This window comes from Pinus tabuliformis, chromosome 6 (assembly GCF_031772625.1).
Source record: "Pinus tabuliformis cultivar Carrire ecotype Pingquan chromosome 6, CPIR1, whole genome shotgun sequence".
NCBI lineage: Eukaryota > Viridiplantae > Streptophyta > Pinopsida > Pinales > Pinaceae > Pinus > Pinus tabuliformis.
Window position 1 is genome coordinate 1,483,327,999 of NC_142292.1, and position 24,562 is coordinate 1,483,352,560.

At 37.7% G+C, this 24,562-nt stretch overlaps 1 protein-coding gene across 6 annotated transcripts; it reads left to right on the top strand.

Moving 5' to 3' along the window:
- The first annotated feature begins 641 nt into the window (after window positions 1-641).
- LOC149264235 (uncharacterized) lies at window positions 642-19,963 on the top strand. Of its 6 annotated transcripts, none has more exons than XM_089427847.1 (6): window positions 642-964; window positions 4,235-4,484; window positions 4,581-4,676; window positions 11,591-11,671; window positions 11,886-12,444; window positions 19,558-19,963. In XM_089427847.1, exons 2-5 carry the CDS (start codon window positions 4,379-4,381, stop codon window positions 12,389-12,391), a joined length of 789 nt encoding a protein of 262 aa, XP_089283973.1. In that variant the 5' UTR covers window positions 642-964; window positions 4,235-4,378; the 3' UTR covers window positions 12,392-12,444; window positions 19,558-19,963. The 6 variants fall into 6 exon arrangements, with proteins under 6 accessions (XP_089283973.1, XP_089283966.1, XP_089283959.1 ...); XM_089427840.1 differs by having other exon boundaries at window positions 651-964; window positions 11,588-11,671; XM_089427833.1 differs by having other exon boundaries at window positions 656-964; window positions 4,235-4,676.
- The last annotated feature ends 4,599 nt before the right edge of the window (window positions 19,964-24,562 follow it).

The window sequence follows — 24,562 nt, forward strand, 5'->3', positions numbered from 1 at the left end:
TCAAAATTTTAAATTAAATATAATTATACAATATTAAAAAAAACAAAACTAAAAAATAATTAAAATTATTAAACTTTCTATATTAATTTATTTTATAATTATAAAAAAAATAATATGTAAAAATAATACAAAATATATTGTCATTAAAAAATCATAATACACAAATTACAAAACAATAATATTACTAAATTTTAATAACAATGAAAATGTGAAAAGTCCTATTAAAAAATTACATCGATAATGTCCATCTTATATAATATTACATACGTAAGAGAATAACGAAAATTTGGTACCTATTCTTAATCAAAACCTTTAAAATATTAATAATACAATATCATATACATATATAAATAAAGTATATCCCATATATATTATACATATATAAATAAAGTATATCCCATATATATATATATAATCGATAGCGGACCTTATACCTCTCCTCCACCCAACGCATTAATTAGTTTCTCAACCTTAACACAGAGTTCAAGACCCCATGGTCGTTTTTTAATGTATATTTCTCACTGTTAGTGGTAAATTTGATATTTTATTAAAATAAATGGCACCTAAATTTCTTTCAAAATGCATATTTTTTCCCACTATTAGAGAGTTCAGGGCAGTCTTCCAAAATTAATGTAACAAACTATACATATAAGCGTATGGAAATTTGACACGCAGGGAGTCTCAAAAGCATGTTATCCAGGTGCGGAGAATGTTACAACTTACTATGGTCGGCAGGTGGGAACTTGTCAGTCCAGTAGATGCCGGTGGCCCCCGGTAAACGGACAGACTGGTGTAGTGTGCAGAGGCGCAGGGAGAATAGAATAAAGGTTGCATAACGAAAAGAAGCAGATTCCATTGCTTTGCTTGGAGAACAAATAAAGGCTCGATGCCTTCGGAATTCGGCTTCTGTTCTTCCATAGGACCTCGTCGGCGGTTTTCTTGCAAAATTTGGTGGAGAATGAAGGTAATTTTCATGCTTTTCTGTCACTTCTTCGCGGCGTTGGAGTACTATTCAATTTTCCCCTCTCTGATTGCGTTCGTTGCAGGCTGTCAGTGCTATGATCGCTAGGAGAAGGCAAACATATCATAGAAACGTACGAAATAGTAAAATATGAGCTCAAAACGACTTGAAACCTATAGGAAATTCGTAGTTTGTAAGTATTGATTGTGAATAGGCCTCCTGTTGCACCGAGTATTAGCTTCCATGTTAAGATTCTCTCTCTGTTCTGTTTCATTTCTGTTATTTGTAAGAAAAAAAATCTGCGGGACCTTTAAATATCAATTCATGGAAATCAGTACCTGTGGCGAAAGGAGGTGGCAAACGAAGTTTCCTGCATGTCGGAATCATCAGATAATGTAACGGTGAAGTTTTTCAAGAATTTTATGTGAAATGATTCTTCTATGGCTGCTGGTTCTGACTTTTCCTGTGGTCTATGCAAGGGGATGGATGGACTTTCTCTTGTTTCTTAGAAAATGCTCTAATTTTTGTCCTATTCTGTTACGGAATTCCCTCCCTTCAGTTAACCTTTTGGCAAACCGTTTCAAAAAATTCAAGCCGTAATGCAAAACCAATCCTATTTCTTTTGAGGACAGTGTAATAAGGTTGAAGAGCTGTACTTATTTTACGGGGATTTTCATTTTTGAACTTATCTCACTGAAGGTCAAGGTCACTTTGTTTCCCTCTCTGAATATCCAAAGTCTGATTGTCCTGTGTACGCCAGCTGACAGACATCAGAAACAGTTCTGTGAGTCCTATAGCTTTTCGCAGGCCTGCTGTAATTGATACCTGGCCATTGTCAGTCAAAACTTTCTTCGACGATTTGATCAGTTTCCTCTTAATGATTTTTTTTTTGCAAGTGCCATTCCGAAAGCGCTGTTGCAAAAAATCACTGTGATTGAGCATCAGATTAGTTACTGGCCGAACTCCTGGCTGTGGCGGTTTTGACCGTATCAGCGTAGTTGGGAAAATACCTTTTCTCCTGCGCAATCTCATCAGATACAGTATTTGATTTATATTCGCTCACTTTCTTTATATTTAAAATCCGGTTGCCATTGGCGAAATAGGATTTGATCATCCACTGAAATCAACTGAACTTCATGAAGTTAATATAATTGCTCGTGCTGATCGTTATAGCCTAAGTTAATCATTATCAATCTTGGTTGGTTGATTTGATATTTCTTATCAAATCCAGCTATCCTCGTCTATAGATCTCTTTAGCTGAAGGTAATATATCATAATCATACGCTTTGATCTCTAAATTCATCATCTGAAGGCCTGGGTACTTCTGTAAGCAAGATATCAATATGATATTCTTTAATCTCTAAATTTATCTTTTTATACTTTGGCGCTCGGAGATATCTTTAAGGAAACTCCTTTGATATGTTGTAAAGAGTGTATTTACGAGCCCCATTGATCTCTTTTGTGTCTATCTGTGGATACTAATAGTCTGTCTTTCTTTCTTTTGTAATTGCAAAGTTTTGATATCAAGTCTCCGAATACTTAGGGTAGTTCTATCTCAACTATAGACTGGAGCTTTGTTTTCTTGTATGCAATTTTGTTAGATACTCATTATCTGATGCTAATGAAGCTAGCATGGTAATCTGTTTCATTTTTTTGTTCCATGCTGAATACTGATGATTTAAAGTGTTTTCTCTGTTTGTTACAACATGCAGATTTTGCCACTGTTCTGATTTTAGAACATACCAATGCATGTGAATTCATATTCTTTTCTTTCCACCATTTTGATTATAGCCAGTCTTCAGAGTTTCTAGGAAAAATTATTACTAATTATCCAGTCTTTTTGCATAATGAATGGACCCTCTTTCCATGTCAAACTTTTCAGTAAAGTTCTTTTAGAATAAGTCACAATAAATTCGACCATGAAATAAAGGAAATTCAACCATAAAATAAAGGAAATTGTTAGAAAGATTTTGAAATGTTTTTCAATTCCACACAATTGGTCCTAGCTTGCAGAAATGTCACCGTGCCTATTGAAAACAGGGAGCTGTTTTTTTAGTTTATATTTATGTTTTTGCATTTCCTTTGCATCAGGGCCAGGGTATACTATTGGGAAATTAATTCGTTGAACAAAAGATGGTCTCTTATATAATTTAAAACTTTCAAATAATTGAATAGAGGCATGAATGTTTTCTCCTTATATATAAACTAGTTGCATTTCATGAATTTTCAGCTCCTTTTTGTTTTGTTTTGTTGTTGTTGTTTTTTTTAGATGTTTTCAAGCTATGGGACCGAATGGTATGAGATCGTGGTTTGTTATGGAGACGTGTATTAAGAGAATTGCAGTTTACGCTTGTTGGTTAACTAAGGGTAGTGTTTATTTGTTATTTAGACTGTGGATTCGGTCAGCTTTTATAGGCAACTATGCTTACCGCTTTTGTTATTTAGACTCTGTATTCAGTCAGCTTTTATAGGCAACTATGCTTACCGCTTTTGTGACTTTGAACTAAGATAAGGGCGGTAATTTTAGAGATTGCGTTAAAAATGTCCCCATTTATAGGCTACTAAAATTCTTATGTAACAGTTCAACCATTTCACCATGGTCCCATAGTGCTCACTTTCAATTTTCTCAGCAACAGCTACTGAGAAAAAGGATGGAGTAGCTAGCCCAGGAAAAATAGTACGGGGCTCGCATTAATTCTTCCTGCGAGTTATTAAATAAGCATAAACATTTGAGAAAAAATTGGTAAAGAAGAGTGAAAGTTTGGTCGGAATGCTATAGAAGATTGACACGTATTGCTGGCAAACTTCCAATGTCCAGGACCTGATTCCAAGGCCCTTATTCCAGTGGGGGATGGAAAAAAATATAGAAAAAAAATATCCATCTAAACAATAGGACTGACTACTTTGAGGGTAAAGTTTAGTTTTTTTTAAGTCAATGCTTTTGTTCCTGTTTCATAGGACCACCCAAAAATGTGAAGCCTAGCAGGCTCCAAGGAACTGCTAGGTTAAAACTAACGCCTAACTGCGTCTAATTGTGGTTTATTTTCTAAATTTGAAACTGAGTATTCGATATATGTTTCTCTTATTTATTTTCCAGGTAAACTGCATCCTCACAGTTCCTACTGTTGTTTTTTTGCGTTCTATTTTGTTGGGACCTTAGCAATTACAGAGTTAATTTAGAAAATTAATCACTTGGATGACATTTACGTTAAGGAAGTAATAGCAGATATTGCATGTTGCAACTACTAAGCATTGCTATATAATCACATGCAGGTTCTCTAAAATTGGTGGTTTTGATTTGAAATTATCTACAATCGGTAACTTTGGAGAGGAATAAGCAGAGATTGGCTTTGTATAGTATTTGAAGTGGCTACAGCATTTGTTCCATAAGCATAGCAATAAAACTTATTAAACAGAATGGGAACTTGTTTCTCGGATGAGAAAGGCAAGTCTTGTACAGACGGGAAATGCCAGTCTTCAAAATCAAGGAAAGGGCGGGGGAAAACTGTTACTCCTGTTTTAGGTACTCCTCTTACGAACACAAAGAAAGGAGAAATTAATAGATTCAGTCATTCTTCGGAAGAAACTACTATTCACAATCTTGTGCAACTGAGTTCAGACAGGTCTGTAACTGCACACAGCAAATCTGAAGTTGCAAGTGTGAACTTCCATGTCAATGAGGTTGAAGAGGGCCATACTCGAACAGAGTCTTACGGTAATGCAAATGATTGCTTAATGTTCTTTGAAAGAGATTTGATTTATGCTTATATTACAAGATTCTGGTATTTGTCCCTTGTTTTTAAATATATAAGTTTTATGTTTCTTTTAGCAGAGGTGATATTTTGCGTTTTTCCTTTTTGTAATTAAAACTCTTTCTTCCATTTTCAATTGTTTGTATGTGTAAACTAGGATAGTTGCCACCGACCTTATGGATAAGTTATTTTGCAGTTTTGAATCTTTGGATTTAGCATTTATAGTAAACCTGAAATGCCTACAGTCTGCTGTGATCCCTCGGCCTATGATTAAATCTACCGTATCATTTTAAGCAATCTCCCTTTTCAGAGGTTCAGTTGGAATGGATCGAGTTTTGGGGAATATGATTTCCATTTTGGAATCTTAAGTTACTTTCTATTTGTGCAACATGCATATACTTACAGTTTAGGGCACTATACAGTATATATGATATCTTTCTTCAAAAGAAAAGCATGTAGATATCATAATATCATTTGATATATAGATAAAAACTATAATCAGTTTCTACAACAGTCACTATATGCCTTCATAGTTTGTACTGTCAAAATGCTATCAAGCTAAGCGTGTCAAAAATTATCTTGGTACTATCTTAGTATCATAAGATGTGGGTATCTTAGGGATGGAATAACAAATCCGTAAGTCAAAGGACCAAATACACATTTTGCCCCTTGAAGACTTTTGTAGGTGGAGGGAGAAGAGCCAAAGTTAGTGAGTGTTAATAAGTGCATGTAATAAGAACGAAAGCTAGTGATTGTTAATGAGTGCATGTGATAAGAACTGTTGGCATAAACTACGGGCCGCAGGTAGCTTGATCGCTGAGATTTCTGTTAACATTGCTTTTTGTTGGTTAATTCTGACAATTAAGGGTGTTGTTTAATATCCAAGGTGAACCCTCTGTACTTGCTACTTGTTGTTGCAAGTAATGAAGGATTAGATGACTAGGAAGTTCATTGTCAAATTCTTATCACAAGGTGTTAAATCTGATATTGATTCCCAGCTTCTTTCTTTTGAAGATATTGTTCGCATAAATACTAGTGAGAATGAATATGCCTCAGCCGTTGACAGGCTTTACAGCATGCTCTTGTTGTGTACTTCCCGAGGATAATTTCCTTGAAAGCAGTCATTAGGACTTGGTCAAAGAATGGAGTTGGATGTGGCACAATTGCATTAGTTCTTGGGCTACTGGGGTGAAACTCCCTGCACTATGAGTAGTGATCCTCTGAGCGCATCTCTTGCACCTTCATCTCCCTCTAAATAATCTCAACTTTGTGAGGATAGAGCAAACATAGAGTGGGATGTGCTGTTTGAGAGAGCCGAGAATGCCATGAAACTTTCTTGAAAGTCTACCAAGGATTTGAAATGACAAGTCCTTGATGCTAGCCTTGGTCATTTCTAAGAATGTGAAACCACCTAAGGAGGTATAATGATCTATAATGATGGTTGGAGACCCACAGTTATTGATTGCAAGCAAGACAATGATGGATGAGGGCCTAATCCAAAGGACATTGATGATCTAGAGAATTGTTTCAGTTTATAAACATTGTTATGCATCCCTTAATGGTCAAACTCAATGTATTCTTTGGTTATGTACTAATTGGGATGTGTTATGGTTGTGTAGCTTTGTGGCCTTGATGTATGCCTAGGTGGTCATTTTGTTGGACTTCGTGATTTTGGCAATGATGATAGCTGCTAAGGCCTAGCCTATACTATGTTTTTGTTTGCTGTAGCTTCCTTGCATCCTACCTTTTCTAGTAAAGATGGCCTATATGTACATTATTCTCTATATTAATAGTTAAAGAAAGTACTTTTAATGAAAAAAGGATATTTGTGCAGCTGTCAAACATTGCCAAGTGATCTTATTGCATTAATTATCATCACACCCAACGGACAAATAACAATCACATAGACCACCTTGCAAAGTTGGGTGTTGATTTGATGTTGAGGGAACTACTAATTAGGAGAGCTCATTATTGCTCATTATTTGAGCCAAGGACTTATAGCTCCAGCCCCACGGTTTCATAAACAAGCACTTTGGATTCATTGAGTGTAGTATCGAGTTTGAAGGTCCTATCTGAACCATCTTATGAAGTCATTGTCTCTTTCAAGGTTGTTAGAGTGCCCCCTTGTTACTTAGTTGGATGATTCTAACGAGAAGTTGCATGATCCATTTTGTTGGGTATGTGTTATATTCTTTGCACATTTAGCCCCACATGCAATTTATATGCACCAGGCATAGCGGGGGGGTGTGGTCACAGGTGGAGCCCCTGTTTTTTTTGGGGGTGGTTTTTTGCATCTATTTTTGGCGGTTTTGTGGTGCATGGTGTTTCAACCTATGGTTTTCTAATTCCGGTTAAGGAATTGAGGTTATAGTCTAATCTGGGTCAATGGATTAGGGGTTTTGGATGTTGCATCATCCTATTTATTGTATTGTAAACAATGAAGTTGATTGATGATAAAAATTAGAGGTGTGGCTTTACACAGTTTGCTAGTCTTCCTGTTTGGGTTTCCAGGGTAAATCTCTGTGCAATATGTGATTGCCAAAGTTTTACTTTTCTGTTTATTAAGAATCTATGTGTGCATTACATTACTGTAAAAGGTTTAGAACTTACACATTTGACTTTAAGAGAAGAGCTGAGAAAATTAAGAATGATGTTAAAATAGTTTTAGTTGAATCAAATCGCTACTAGCAATCTGAAACACCAGGAGATTATTTCTTTCCCCAGTCCACGTGAAACCATGAAAATAAATTCAGTGGTTGAGATCTCTCTGAGAGGATGTGCCAATTGCTAATTATTTGATAATGAATTAAAAAATCACCATTCATTGTTTTGATCATTTTCAACCTGTTAATTATAATCTTAGTTTTCTTCATTATTAAAAACTTGATTTTTAGGTCTTTCGCCAAAGCTATTCCTTTTTGGAGAGCCATAATTTCTGCAAAATTGTTGGGTTCACCAATATTCTGAGTAGATTATTCCACTGGGAAGCTTGTATAATCATGGATAATTCATGCAATGCCCACTTAGCCTAGGCCTTGGATTACCTTGTGAGATACCATCAAAATTCCATTTGAAAAAGGGAGGATGAAGCAATTGTCTTGAATCTACCACTGTTTGATAAATGGTCAGGAATCTTTCTAGTTTGTAGGTCTTAAGCTTTTGATGCATTTTTCAAGTCCTCTCCATGCATTTTTGGCATTTCAGACAGTTGGTTCCCTCTGGTGAGCCAAACCTACCAAACTTGAGCTCGAAAAAAGCTTTCCAATTGTCCAAAGAGCACCAAGAGAATTCATCTGCAAAAATTATGGCCCTAGGAAGTTGACATTCTAACTAGGGTACATGGTGTTTGCCTTTCTTTCACTATCCCAATTCTCAAGGTTAGGGTTTTTGGGTATGAGGATTTTTGTTTCTTAGGGTTTTGGGTGTTATGATGAAATGTTGTTTCAGTGCCTTGCTATGGCACTTTGTGAAATAGCATAACAAATACTTCTCTCCTCGAAGATGGCTACGTTCATTCTAGCCATTGTATATCTATAGTGTTTTTCATTGTTCTCTGAGTAATATAATTTAGTTTTCATTGTACCTATGTTTCTTTTTTCATGTTATTGGTCTCTTCCATTTTGTTCCCAACCCAATCCAAATTAATCCCTTTCACATCTTCATAGTTTGTGATAATCTTATCTGGAAAATCTTTGCTTAGGTCCAACTCTACACATATTGCAGTGTAGATATAAACACACTTCTCCTCCTGTCTTGGATCACATATAATATACTTTACCAAAGTGTTTCCAATTTCTTCAAAGGTCTTGATTTCACGCAGGTAGTGGCAAAAGTTAGAGAATCCCACCCATGCTGAGGTTGAAAAAATAGTCATTGAAGCCAAATTAAATTCATGGAACCATGGTTCAAAGAAGAGGCCAGCTTTGCCCAAAATCCATGGTCCCTTTTCCATCTGGCTTTTCTGCACCCTTCTGGGTTTTTTAAAAACAGATAACAAAGGCTTTTGAACAAAATCTAACTGTATATGTTTTCTTCGAGTTGGAATCAGTCCATTCAATGAGAGCTGTAGATGTTGGCCATAACCCACTGAATTTGCAATTGCAAGACATTAACCTCCTTTAATAGAATTTGTAAATGTTGTTGACTTTCTTTATAACAAAACTGCCCTGGAACAAGGTCTTCCTTTCTAAAGGGAGTGATTTGGATTGACTGACCACTTCTTTGAATGAATGATTTAAAGGAACAGACTTGTTCAGACCCTCAGCAGCAGCTGGCGATGGAGAGCCTGAAGGTGGTGGGTAGGAGCCATTCTATTAAGCTTCATCTGACTCCTTGTGCTCAGCACACACAGTGGGGCTGTGTGGATCAACTGTAACAGATTTTTTTTTCCCTTGCCATGCTGCCAAACTATAGAAGGAGCCTGCTGTTGGCATGTTAGGCTCTCACGTGATGGCAAACTATGCGAAGCGGGCTGCTGACCTGTCTGCAGAGACCAGGCCATATCCGAGAGCGTGACTAACTCAAGTTTTGAGACCTGCTGCAAATCCTAGAATTGTAGATGCGTCAAATAAACCCACCATCCCCCTTTACAATAATTCTTTCAATTTTTCTATGTATTCTGAAGTTAATTTATTTTACATAACATAAGCTTTTGTAGGTGGGCCATTATGCAACCCTCTGCTGTTGTTAAGTTTTATGTTTTACCACAATGCATGTAATGAAACTGCATGCCATAAAGTAGTCATTTTTCTATTTTATTTCCACTTCAACTATGCTTGGATCAATTTGGCTATATCCATGCACCCCTTGGCTTCGTTGCTCCATCTCTCATCAGCCCCATTTCACCATAAAAAAAGATTGTGCTAAAATTTGCCTCCATTGCTTTCATGAAAACTGTGTTGAAAAACCTCCAAGACCTATTTTACATTTCTCACCAATAAATGAAAAAATAATCATTAAGACAGATTTATACATTTGTCATCTATTTTCCCCCATTTTTTCCTTGGGCATAGCTTGCCTGCCATGTTGTTCTTTTTATCTCTGCAGTAATCTATCTTTACTATGTTTTTAACAGCCACAGCATCTTAATTTGTTCTCCACCATTAGCCAGTAACCAAGGATGGCTGGAGTCCATCACTAGCCAGAAACTTGTAGTAGATGTTGTACTTTGGTCATCTTTTTCCCATCATTCTTTTCTTGGCCACAATTTGCCTGCCAAGACATTCTATCTTGGCATCAATCTATCTTTACTATGCCCTTAACAGTAACGGTATCCCAATGTGTTCTTAAGAATCAAAACTGGAACTGGAAAATTGCCGGAAATGAAGCTTTGGAAACCAGGAACGGCTGAAGTCCATTGGCTAGAAACCAGGAATGGCTGGAGTCCACCATTGGCTATAGAAACCAGGAATGGTTGGAGTCCACCATTGGCCAGAAACTTTTAGCGGGTATCTGTGGAAAACCTCAGAATAAAGAAATGCCAGGAAACAGGGCGGAAACATACAAGAAACTCCAGAGTCCAATGTCAAGTTAGTAGAGAGTTAGGTTAAGTTTTGTTGGTTTTAAAAAATGAAAACAGAATTTTAAAAGTGACAGAAACCGGCTGGAAATTGTTAAAAACTTTTGTTGAAGTTTCTTAGCAATTTCTGAGATGGTCAGAGATGGTGAGAAATAATCCAGGAAAGGTTTCTGAGTCCCAGGTAATTTTTGGAATGGAAACATGCCCTTGGGCTGTTGGAAACTATTAAGCCCTTTTAAAGTTACAAGAAATCATACAAACCATGTCTCCCTTACCACCATTCTATTATCAAATAGTTTGAATAAAAATACTCAGAGTAAAGCAACAATCTCAGGGATTTGTTCACACGGCTTACCGTGTCTTCTTTTTTACCAAGAAAAATCATGAACTAACTTGTAACAGCACTTTAAAGTTTATATCATCGTAGCAAGATTCTGCAGTAGTACTAAAGTCGGTGAATTGTCCCTGAAATATGTTTTACATCAGTACAGTAAACCTACTTTTCAGTGTCTTTGGTACCTGTGGATCTATGAGCCCCAAAAAAGCAGCCCCAAAACCTCAAAATTATTCTTACAAAGACAAAAAATGATAAATAAAACTACGTTGCAAAATGAAAATTATTCTGAAGTGCATCAGATGATAGTAAGATCGGGAGCAAGGAACGCCAAAATAGTGGAACTTGAACTTTTGGAAATACCTAGGTAAAGCAGCTTAAGTCTTTCCTTAATGAAGGGAAGATCACTTTTGGTTCATAAATGCCAAGGGATACCATACAATCCTTTGCCATGTTGTATTCTTACGTCAATGGTCACATTGATTTTGAAAAGATTTTCCTTATATTGAAAAAAATAGAGGACAAATGCCAAATCAATAAACATTGTCCTGCCATTCCCTAGAAGGATGGAGATTCTGTCATTGCTTCTGACTCTTCCATGCGAAGGGCAGAAGTTGTTTCTATTTACCTTGAAATGCTAATTACGGTTTTGAAAATATTCGAAGGTAAAACTTGCTTGGAGTGCGTTATTGTTAAAGGCTGATATGGTTGATTGTTATTCATTTATGTCGGTGCTCATTTCAGCAAATATTTTGTAGCTGCTTTGTTCTTATAAGTGTGCTTAGGTTTTTTTCAAAGAGTTAATTTATAAAAGCAGAAAATAAAGAGGTAAACTGTTACATGAAGACATTTAAGGTGTTCTGTTGTATTAAATGATATTTTCTCTATATTAGTAGCATTCTGAGTGTCAAGATGACGGTGAAAAATATAAAGAACTTCTCTCTATAGTGAATAGCTACGAGTCAATCTGATTGACATGTTTGAACAATACCACTGATTCTGCATTAGTCTTTCATTTGCAGCAGGAAGTAAGGAGGAGACATTTTTTGATTCTGTACCCATCTTGGAATCTGACACTGATGAAGACTTTTTAAGTGTCAATGGAGGTAAGCCCACGATTTATATGGACAAACGTTTCATAACAGTTGTTTTTATACAAGTTCAAAATCAGTTCATGTTTGACAGTTAAGATATATCATGATACATTGCTGATGTACTTCTCTGAAGCTTATTTGACAATTTTCTTTGACTCTTAATCTGAGGGAAATAATGGCATACTATTTTGGCCTTTCTTTAAATTATTTACTTCGTTACATGCAGATTTTCCTCTTTCAGCAGGAAACACCTGGAGCCATCCAGACAGCATACAAGGAACACCTCGGCCCAGTATCGGATCACTGAAAGATAGAATGACTAAAACATCGATCCCTGTCCAAAAAGAAGGGAAGGAAGGAGATTTTATAGTCATAGAAGATGTCCCAAGACGCCAGAGGAAAATGAAACTGAAAGAGTTCTTTATGGAAAATGATACTGTGGGTTTGGATCATTCCATTTCTTTAAACCCGCAAGCAAATGGGGTTCCTGGATCAAAGGATGACTATAATTCAGCTACTGATGTAAAATATGTACTCCCAAAAGGTCCTGGGGGGTATTCAAATCTGTTAGTAAATAAAGCAGAAAACAATAAGGAAAATAAGTCACACAAGCAGTATGAGAGGCAGATGAGCAAGTGTTGCCTGCCCCGTTCGGTGATGAATGTTGGCTTTAGTGAGAAAAGAAGATCACCGAGCTTGAATCACAATCCCAAAGAAGAAAAGCAGAATTAGTCAAGCTCTTGTTGATCAGTGATCCACAGATTGACACTTTAAGCTTGTTCTATGTGAGTATGCCCTCTTTGTTGATTTCCATACAAATCCAACCTATGATTTCCATGCAAATTATGCGAAGCATTATGCATATAGAACAGATCATGGAAAAATCTAGGCTGAAAAGAATCACACTTGGAATGCTGTTTAATTTTTGTTAAGACTGGTGAATCCAAATTCTTCAGATATTAATAAATGTACAATGAAAAATTGGGGTTTAAACATTAAATAAAGTCAGCCAAGTGTAATTTCTTCAATGACTGGACATATGACAATATTTTGGGCCTTTCCAACGTTACATAACACTACTTTTACATGTACAAAAATCTTTATATGTACTTCAATATTCAGAGTAACAAATATATTTACAATTTTTTTTTTCATATTACCCAATCTGGAAAAATCCTTCTTTATTCCTATCAGCTCTGCTTCCCGGAGGGAAACTGCTCCTGTGGAATTCTTGTCTGCAACTTTATATTTGTCTTTGTCATGATAGATATGGCCTAAATTCTTTCAATTTTTTTCAAAAGATCACTACCTTCTCAATTGACATGCGATCCTTGAATAACAAAATGTTAGAAGACTATTTAGTATTTCTTTTAATTATATTTATGAAATGAAAAGATATCCATCTAGCTCTGTATGCAAACTAAATGTTCCCTGGGTGTGCCAGAGTTTGTAGTCTCATATCAAGAGATAATGTCTCAAATATCGTTCTTAATGGAATTCACGCCTTTGCTGATAGATGGTTTGCTTTTGTTTATGAATATACAGGGTCTTGTGCTAGCTTGTAGTATGTACATAGATGTAATTGCATGTGCCCTGTGATTTTGGTGAAATGAAGTTGAACAAGTAGTTTTTCAATTGCTTTCTATGTGGCCTTTTTTTCTCTGGTCTGTTATATTTTTTAAGGATTCATTCTTAGATCTTATCTGTATCTTTCTGAGCAGTGTTTCAGTTGCTTTCTGCATGGTCATTTAACACTGTTCCAGTCAGTTTTATTTTTCAAGAATTCATCCTTAGATCTTCAGTTGTATCTTTCTGTCCTATTCATTCTTTCCTCTTACTTCTGCCCTTTCTCTCTCCCACATGCACTTTTCTCCTTTGAGAACTAACAACTTGCACAAGTCAAAACAAGATTAAATAAGCTAAGGTGTAAAACAGGTTAGTGGAAATAGCCAAGAGAAGAATGCAATAAATGAGCTGCAGTGAGTATCAATTAGGTTAAGTAGGACCAAGACATTGTTTATTTTTAGATTCACTCTAAAAGGGTGTTTGGAATAGGATTTTAACTAATTTCAGTATCAAAGAACTGAATTCGATGAGGTATTTTTGGGTTGAATATCGAGGGAGATACTTTATACAGGATCGGAGGGTGAAAGAGACATCCCTCATAGTGGTCCAACTGCTAGCTTAGCCATAAATTGCTAAGAAAACAATTGATGTTGTTTTTGGGAGTTCTTTTAATATGAAAGAGAAGCATTACAGCTGCTCTGAAGAGGTTGGGCACGCTGCACAAGCTTCCCACTTGCACAGTGGAAATGGCTCTCGAGGGACAAACTAGTAAGCATAAGCACTTAGAGTTGGCTAAGCTGCCACAATAGGGGGAGGTGCTCTTCTGTCAAAATCACCCAAGACTTGTACCTAGCATCATCTGCTTCTTGATGACTTAAGGGGAATTGAACCTTGGTTGGTGCCTGACATATTGCCATCTCCAGTGCTGAACCATGACCTCATTCGCAAAACAATTGAAATTAGTAAGACGGTGAATTTTATCTCAGATTAGTGATCCATTTGTGCGGACACAGGTTGTTTTCAATGTTTACTTGAGCACTATCTGATTTTTTAATCTACTTTGCTGCATTTTTTTTTTAATTGTTGCTGGATGACATTTCTAACATTGCATATGCTCCGAAAGGTTTCTGCTGCAGGAGCATCCCTGGTCCACTGGCAGTCCTGCATAATCAAAAACACATGTTTAAATCCAGGCATCCATCTGTGTTTACTTAACTTTGTTGTTTCTGGTCGAGTTTTCTAATCTGGACAATCTCCGCGAGATTTATGTGAGCCCACAAGAGGTCGCACTTGTTTTCACTGACTTTGACTTTAGGAAAGGAAATTTTTGGACAGATCTGACAGGAAAGGCGTGGACCCATGGTGGAAAGTAAAACAAGTCCAGCCTCCAGCAGATATGACAGGTAGCTGTTGGTGCACCGCTGGGAAGGGAATAAAGACAAAATGGGACAGCAAAAAGAGGATCGGGATTGCTTGAGTTATGGCTTGTTGAGTGATGGCATGGAAAGTCAGGACCCAGCTGGAAGTGAGCAAGTTGCATGCACTGAAGGGGAATGAAGTTCTCTGAGTGGAGAATCACTAAACTGTGATTCAATTGAGAAAATCATTTACAGCTGAGGCTGATAATTGAGGAAGAGCGCTGGAGCAGGGGAAATGGAAGCCCGCTGGGATATACGAGAGGAAAATTTGCTGGTGAAAGGGGATCATTAAAAAGGCAGCAGAAATCACTGGCAGGGAGGAGCGAATTCCTGGGTTGCAATTGAGAAGACTCGTGGGCAGACAACAGTGAACTCCTGTGCCGTTGAGCGATTGAAGAGTTGCTGGGCATTAATCCGCTGATTAGAAGAGAATGAGAACAAGGAAATCACATTTCCTACGAGAGATCGAATTTCCCTGCAGACGCTGGCAGAGCAGGGGTGAAATTTTGTTTTAAACGTCAAGTTCTCTGAGGATGACTCAGATTCCCTGAGGCAGCTGGTGTATGGCAGAGCTGGGTGTTGACTGAAGGAAATTGCAAAGAAGAGATCGCATTTCTTATGAGAGATCCACATCTGTGGTGAAAAAGATTGAAATCAATTGTTGGAAATAAGTATATAGCCATTGCGTAATTTCAATTTTCTGTTTTGAATTCTCTCATGCAAATAAATTGAAATTGTTGTTGTTGTTCCGATCTCCATTCTGTTGGCTACTGCACTGGTTCTTTCTGATTATTACTTTGTACTCTTAAGAGTATTTGAGCGGGTTCTTTGCTATTGAATATGATATCAGAGCGAAAAACCTGGAGGAGGATAATTCCAGCGAATGAGATCATTGGATAGAGTTTTCAAGGGGAGAGGCAGAGCCAGCATTCGGGCCAGGTAGACTCCGTTCACATCTGCAAGTAAGTTGCAGAAAAGAGACAACGCACGACATGTAGAGGAGTGAACGTGAAGATAATGAGAACACTGAATGCCATAGAAATAGTCCAGAAGGGGGGAATTACAGAGGAAATAAATCATGGAAGCAAGGATAAAAGGAACAAGAACCCCTGATAAAAGAACCAGAAGCACTACGAGTCCTGGAGAGAGGATAATGCAGGCTAGTTTGGGTATAGGAGTTAGACCTAGTTTTGTTATACTCCCATATGTACAGGGAGTTTAAATCCAGAACTAGTTCACTGGGGGAGATGGAAAAGTTTTTTGACTTTGAGCTTGATTGCGGATCCCCGGAAAGCAAGGTTTCCATGTGAAGAGCCATGCATCGTTATGGTGGGACAATTTTGGTTGGATCAACAGAAGAAAGGAAAAGAAAATTCGGATTCGGGACTGGATGATGGCGACGTATTATTTGCTGAATTTACTAGCGAGGTTGCAAGATTTGAAGAAGATGGAGTTGTTGGTAAAGGACTAAAGAGTTTTACTCACCATCCAGAATGAGAAGAGCCTTGAATTTATTGCCCGGTATGTGAATGGACTGCGTTCTGCCTTTTAAGATGAGTTTATTGTTAGATGAGGCTTATCTACTAGCCTCGAGGGTTGAAGAGAAGTTGGCTAGGGAGCAACAGAGTTTGAAAGAAAGAAGAAGTAAAGTGGCTGAAAGAGAACAGTCCAGAGAGAGGAGATATGAAGATAGTAGACTGTGAATCAACGTGCTGGAGAAAGATTTGACGCTGATAGAGGAAAGAGCTCAATGAGAGGAAGAGGCAGAAGGGTAGATTCATTGGAACCTATTCTGAATGTGGAGAACAAGGACACCGAGATATGATCATATGAGTGTCTAGAGAGGTTGAATAAGTGCCAAAGGCAAGATGCAAGCACGCACATTGCAGACGCAGTAGAGTTAGTGTTTGTGAAAGAAGCTTTCCTAGTGGAGGCTGAGCACGGAGAGAATTTGATGCTACACAAAGTGTTGCTGCAGGCCGAGAAGCATATTAAAAGGGAACGGGCGCAGAGTAAGAGTATCTTGAAGATCAAGTACGAAGTGGGAGGTAAGTGCTGCACTTTGATTGTAGACAGAGGTTGTACCAAGAACCCGGTTTCCGTCGAGGTCCTCCAGAAACTATATTTGAAGTTTTCCCCTCGTTTCAATGCATACCAAGTGTATTTGGTTGCAAAATTGGGCATAAGGCCCCTCTGTTGGAGCAGTATATGGTTAACTTCATATCGAAAGTTACAATTACCAGGTGTTGTCCGATGTGCTGCCGAGTGATGCCTGTCATATTTTGTGGGAAAGACCATAGCAGTGAAACAGAGGCGTTGTCTATGATAGAAAGATGGGAGGAATTTCAAGCTGCTCCTATGAAAGAGGAGAAAGGAGGGAATGGTAGAGTGATATTGTTGGTCTGAGCGGTTCATTAAACTAGGAAAAACCAAACTAAATAACTGATTTGGAAACTAAAAGAATGACGCAAGTGGTAAATTCCCGACAATGTGTCAAGGAAACATCCACGGGACAAGGGATTGGATTCTTTATTAAATCAATAATGATTCTCCATGATTACAATAGTTTGGGCATTTGGATTTTTTATTAAATCAATAATGATTCTCCATGATTACAATAGTTTGGGCATTCATCAGTTTTATAGGAGCCTCGTCCTTTACATAACTGCAGTTTAGGTATAAAACTAATTTGGTAGTAACTAATACATTTTCTATACACATGTTTACATAATTCGTTGTTAAATTTCAACGAACTCCTCTTGACAACAATTTTCCTAATCCGTTGTCCAGGGTGTCCAATGTCAGGAATGACAATGTCAGGAATGATAATGGCTGTGGAGCAACCAAACTACCGGAGTGTTGCTGTGAAACAGATAGACAATACATATGCAACAGATAGTAGTGCAATTATGCAACAACGCGCAGGAAAAGGGTTGTGAAATAGGTTGGAGTAAAGTGGGAGTGAAATCAGCGGGAGAAACAGAGGAAGACAAGTCGGGAAAAGGGTAGGAAGAAATCTTCAAACACAATAGGGATCTCTGTAGCGAGATAAATGACAGACTGCCACTGTTGATAAAGAAATTTTTGGACAGATCTGGCAGGAAGCCCACGGTGGAAAGTAAAACCAAATCCAGCCTCCGGCTGAGATGACGGGTGGCGGTTGGTGCTCCGCTGGGAAGAGAATAAAGACAAAACGACACAATAAAAGGAGATCGCAATTTTACTTGATTTATGGTTTGCGAGTCCTCGCATGGAAAATCGGGACCCCGCAGGATTTGCGCCAATCACATGCATCGAAGGAGAATCTATGGGATGTGATTGTGAGAAATTCATTGAAAACTGGGGGTCATAATTGAGGAAGATTGCTGGAGCAGGAGAAAGGGAAGAACGCTGGGCTACAAGAGAGGAAAATTGCTGGGGAAAAGGGGCGGTTCGAAGGTGGTAGAAGTCGGTGGCAGAGAGGAGCGAATATCTGGGTTGCGATTGAGAAGAATCGGTGGCGGAGAAGGGTGAACTCCTGGGCTACTGAGCAATTGAAGAATCGCTGGGCATTAATTCGCTGATTACAAGAGACTGAGAGCAAGGAAATCACGTTTCCTGAGAGATCGAATTACCTTGCAGAAGATGGCAGAGGAGGGCTGAGATTTTATTTATCGATTACTCTGAGGACGACTCAAATTTCGGGGGGTGGTTTCTGTATGACGAAGCCGGGCATTGAGTGAAGGAAATTGCTGAGAATAGATTGTGTTCCTGTGAGAGATCCACACCTGTGGTGAACAAGATTGAAATGAGTAGCTGGAAATAGATGCTAAGCGCTTGATTCATCCAAGTGTTCTGCAGATGAAGATTGATTAGTATCGGGCCTTACTTGACTTGATTGATTATATACGCGATCGAACCTACAGACAGATTAGGAATATGATGTGGTGCCGGACCTTCACGTCGTGCTTTAACCTACAGCCAGAGCAATATGAATTAGTTACGGATCTTACCTTTATGCATTATATATGCGCCTCAAGCAATACACATATTCACTAGAGTACCGGACCTCAACGCCTTATTATAATAAAGTACAATAATTTGAGTAGGGTACCGGTAGGTACAAAGGGTAGGTTACCAGTAGGTTTCTCAAGTAATAAATATGAAGTACCCAACGTTTAATTTTGATTTTCTGTTTTGTTTTCCAATGTAAATAAATTGAAATTGTTGTTGTTGCTCTAATCTCCACTGTGTTTGCAATTTCGCTTATGCTTTCTGATCATAGCTGTGCGTTCACGAGTATTTGAGCTGTTTCTGTATTCTTGAGCATTGATGTCTGCATTAGTCCTACAGATGATTGATCCCCAAAACCAGGAGAGTAGAAATTTGACAGAATACCTGACTCGTTCAAAAACTTGAGGCATAAGGAATGGCAGTAATAGAAATTGTTACTAATACCCAGGAGGTTTTCTATTATTTTTATCCTCTCAACATTGTTACAGAAGTTTATAATTCAATTTTGCCATCATTTTGATCAGCTGCAAACTTTGATTTTGTTCTTTCAAATCTTTTAGTTTTTGTTCTCTGGCCTGTTTTTTTCTCAATTTACGAACTCCACTATCTGTATGTAGAGAAACTTTATGGGAGGATGTTCTTTCATGTGCTATAAAGTAGACATCAGAACATTATCATCATTTGGAAAAGTGACTTTGTAAGTTTGTTCTGATGGTCAGCTCCAACAGGTGCTTGAATACACATAACATATTGGTTGAAAACTTCTTAATTCTCAGTGCATATCCATTTTCACCATTGATAGTGTTAGGAGATGAAGAATCTGATGCCCCTTCAGAAATTGTTATCTGCACAAAGCTATATTTTATTTATCGTCTTATTAAGTTTGCTTACAATCTAACCATGCTTTTCTTACTTGGACAGTGCTTCCTGTAGAAATTTAGGAGATGGAGCAATGGAGAATGCAAACTAAATGGCGTTTCCTTGGGAGAAATGCAACTAAATTACATGTTATTCCAGGACATAGGGTGTGGATAGTTTCTGTATATTGTACTATTAGAATACAAGCCGAAAGGGCTTGGTACAGAGAAAATACCTCTTTTTTGAAAAGGTTAAAATAAGTAGGACAAATGTTTGGGGCAGGGATTTCTCTTTTATGTTGGGGCTAGTGTTTATATTGTATCATCCCGAACTGCAAAAAAAATTCTTGGGAGAGAAGCGTAGAGGAACAAATAAATTAAGATAAGCATGCTGTTTTTGTGATCATATTTAAAGCTAAGAAATAATGCTATTTCGAAAGATGAGTTAGTCCCTGCTCATCAAAGTGCAAGATATTTAGTAAACGTCAGTTTTTGGACTGAATGTGCAAAGTGGCTCTGCATTTAAAATGTCAAGTTGGTTTTTATTCCTCATTCAGTTCCATTTTAACACAACGTTGGTCAGTAGGTATGTGATAACTAATTAGTAATTTTACCTATTTTGTTTAAAGTAGAATGTGATCATCTGAATATTAGTATAGATCTGTTTTAATTCTAGATCTATTAAGCACATCCTGACGAAAATAAAATGTGTGCATAATTTTTGTTGTTTAAAAAAATCCAAGTTTAAGAGAGATCTATGCTAGTTCATTGTTATAATTTTTAATTTCTTTTTTAGATGTATGCGATTTTTTGAAGTGCAAACATATTACACAACTCCCTTACCCACTTGTCTTTCAATGTAATAAATGCAATGTAATAAATGCTAAACCTGTATAGAGTTAGGCTCTTCAATCTTTGTAGAGCAGTGATTAAATGTTAAACCTGTATAGAGTTAGGCTCTTCCATCTTTGGAGAGCAGTGAAGATCAATTTCTATTTACGTACTGTTAAAAAAAAACATTATTAAGCCCTTTGAGGGATAATGTTATTTTATAAATGTGAATTCAATATATTTCTAAAATTAAAAAGTGAATTATGAAGAATTATATGACAATTTACTAGATACCCAATGTTTTAGAGTTTATATAATTTCTTTCATGGAGGAATCTTTAATAGTAAATTCCTCTTGGTTTTGGTTGGTGGAATAAAAGTTAACAAATATCAATGGTTGAAACAAAAGTTACCAAATATCTAATCAATTGAGCAAAATTTATACAAACATGGTGTCTATGGTATTCTTTGCAAGTGCTAAACATTTTAGAGTTGATATAATTTATTTTAAGATCAAATTTTTAAGGCTATGCTCCTCCTGGTTTTGGTTGGAAGAAAAGTTATCGAATATCCAATAGCTTGGGAAAAAGTTATATAGACATGGTGAATATGATATTCTTTGTGGATGGGTGTTTGGTAAGTATATTCTTGATGTTATTCAAGAAGCATACGCAAAAGTTTAGGTAGTAATCATAGTCTTGACATTCTATATATATAAATGCTTACTAAGTATATCTTTGACATTTTTTTGAGTCCACAGGTTTTAGTATTGAAGTAACATTGAATGTGTTTTTTTCCTCAGAAAAAGCATAATTTTCATTAAAAAGATAAGAAAATTACATGTTATATGACACTGCCTACTGATGTTGGTACTGGACCTAGAACAGTTGCTGGACCCACTTAATCAACAGGATATACTGCTACCCTTGCTTATGAAACCACTAGCTTTGTTGCTGGTATATATGCGCTTATAGGTATGCTGCTATGAACTGCTGTCAACAAAAAGGGAGTACTGTTTAGAGCTATTATAAACTTTATAAAAACTATTATGATGCTTACTGATAATAAACTTCTGAGAAGTCCAATAAGTTTATGAGAATATGAGTTTTGTCCAAAAATACACTGAAAACTGGTAAGTTATATACATAGAAGGAGAAAGTAAAAGAAACGCCGCTGAATGTTCTAGCGATCATTTTGATAGGAACCAATCATGTCCATAAAAGGACGATGATAGTAATTGTAGAAACTGCCGCCCCTGTATTCCTGTATCTGCCATTGACCTTTGTTCAATTGCGTTGCCTCTTTGGATAGATGATCAATGATCTCATTCCTTTCCCTGTATATATGTGAGCATGCAAATGAATCAAATTGGAACTTTAGAGAAAAGATATCAGTCAGAATATCTCTAAGTGTGTGCAAGTGACAATGATTAACTTCATTTGTCCAGTTAATTATGAGTTATGAGTCTCTGAATGTCTGAAGTTGTTGGCAATTTTGTTCTTTTGCAAAAAGGAGAAGGTATTTTAGACTGCTCAATTCAGCATAGTTGTTGGTGCCTCTGCCAAGGCCGACCTTGATTCTATAAGACACTATATTATCCATATGCAGCACCGCCCCTCCACCACAGCCTTCAGTTTGTGCTGAGCCGTCAAAATAACCCCAGGGGGAGTTTATGTCTATGGATTCCTTGGTAATGATTCGAGGGGGTTGGATGTTCCGGTCCTCCAGGAGCGAATTGTATAAAGCCAACATCGAAACTTTGGAGGAGTCCCAATCTATTTTGGCATTCTTGAAAATGGATTTGTTCCTGTTAAGCCAGATTCCCCAGCAAATTAGCAGTGGAAGGCATCTAGTTTTTTGAGAGTTGGCTTTTATCCACCATCTTTGCTAAGCCTCTTCATATCTCGTCCCGACCAATCAATATGTAGATACGTGAAGTGAGGATCCTTTGCTAGAAGGCTTTCGAGATAGAACAGGGACAGAAGAGATGAGAAGTATCTTCCTCCTGCATCCCACACAGACAACATCTAGAAGGCCCGCAATTTGCATGACACCTCAACATTAGTTCAGTGGGAACCTTGTTTGTTAAAATGCACCACATGAAAAGCCTAGATTTGGGAGGGGCCTTTAATTTCTAGATATGACTCCACCACCAAGAGAAATCACCCGTGTGTCTGGCTGCCATTGTATAAGCATAACCTGATTTGGGGGAGTATCTGCCTTGGGGATCCAATGCCCAGATAAGGTCATCTTGATTGTCGTTTATACGCACATTGGCCTCCTTTGATGAGCTTATGAATCTCTACCAATCATCGACCCAAACTGCCGGAATGTTGAGTGTTCTGTGGTCCTTCCTGGTCTGGTTTTGCCACATGTCCTGAATATCATCTGCTATATGTGATAAGTGGGTGATGCCCGAGTCTTGAAGGAAATTTCAAAGAGGACGGGGGAGAATATGGCCATTCCCACATCCACTCCACGCGTCCAAACCAATCCTCACTTGAACTCCATTTCCAACTTTCCAAGCCAGGCCACGCTTGATCGAAGAGATAGACTGAGGTAATGCTTTCCAAATTATGGAGGATCCAACGGTATGAACTAAAAGTCTACGGATCCATTCCAGAATTGAGAGCGGATATATGTACTTATGATAAGTGATTTCTTGCCAAAGACTTCTAGAATTAATAAGTTGCCAGCCCAGTTTTGCAGCCAAAGCCTCAGCGAATAAATGCAAATTTTTTATGCACCAACCCCCCAGTTTTTTGGGTTTGTCAATGTTGTCCCAACGGACCCAAGCAAAAGTTCTCCTTGGAATTTGTCCACACTAGAGGAAGCGACAATATAATTGATGAACTCTTTTTAAAATGCCTTTGGGAATCTAGGCCAGCGACATCCAGTGAACCGAAATAGCTTATAGGACTGACTTGAGGAGAGTTAACCTACCTGCTCTAGAAAGCCATCTCTATTGCCAAATATTGATTCTGCTTTCAATCTTGGCTATAAGCCAAATCCAATCTGCTATGCGATAACCATATGGTTTCAATTTGAAACCCAAATATTTAAGACCATCATCCAGATCTTGACGCTCATATTCAAAAAATTGGCTAGCTAATCTTGCTTCATTTAGCTCGCAGGAAACTATGATAATAGTTGATTTTGCAATATTTGGCTGCATGCTTGTAGCTATACAAAAAAGATCTAGAATAGCCTGGAAATCATATGAGTCTTGAAAAGATCCATTTAAAAAAATCAGAACATCATCAACAAATAAAAGATGGGTTATAGAGAACATATCCGAGAGCCTGACTCCAGCCAAAGAACCTTCCTCTCTGCCTTTTGTTATCAGTCTGTTGAAGCCTTCCATGATGAGGAGAAAGAGCAGCGGGGAGAGAGGACATCCCTGCCTAAGGCCTCGTTCCGCATGAAAGAAACCTGAAGCCGCTCCATTGATGAGAATACTAAAGGAGACTGAAGTAAGACAACCCATGATCCAATTGATCAAGCAAAGGGGAAGCCAATGTGACTGAGAGTTATCGTGAGGTAGGACCAACAGGTACGATCAAAGGCTTTGGAAAGATCAATTTTTAGGATGACAAACTTTTTATGGAGCTTCTTAATCGAGTGAAGAGCTTCTTGAGCAATACCAATTGCTTCATGGATTTGGCGATGGCCGAGAAAGGCAAATTATTCCTTGGATATCATTCGGGAGAGAAAGGGTTTAATATGGAGGGCTATTGTTTTGGATATGATTTTGTAAATGCTATTGCAGAGGGATATGGGTCTATAATTTTCAAAAGAGGAAGGGTTATCAGATTTGGGTATAAGGGCCAGGAAATTCGAGTTGAAGGCCTCCAAAATTCTGCCAGACTTTCGGCTTTCTTCAATGGTCTGGATGAGATCATCTCCAATTAAATCCAAAAAGGAACCGAAGAATTGAACCGGCCACCCATCAGGACCCGGGTTCTTATCCTTATGAAAGCACTTCAGCACAGCTTCAAGCTCTTCTTTAGTAACCTAAGAGTTTAGGTCTTCAATTTCCTCTGGCTTGATGAATCTGGGAAGAGCTTCAGCAGTGCGAATGATGCTTGGAAGGGTTATTCCAATGGGGGCTTTGTAGATATTAGAGTAATGTCTAATCCCCATGTTAGCCAGTTGTTTAAAATTGCCTGCTTCCCTTCCTTCCAAGTCTTGTAATTCACAGATTGAGTTAATGGCTTTTCGACCCCTTGCATATTGTTG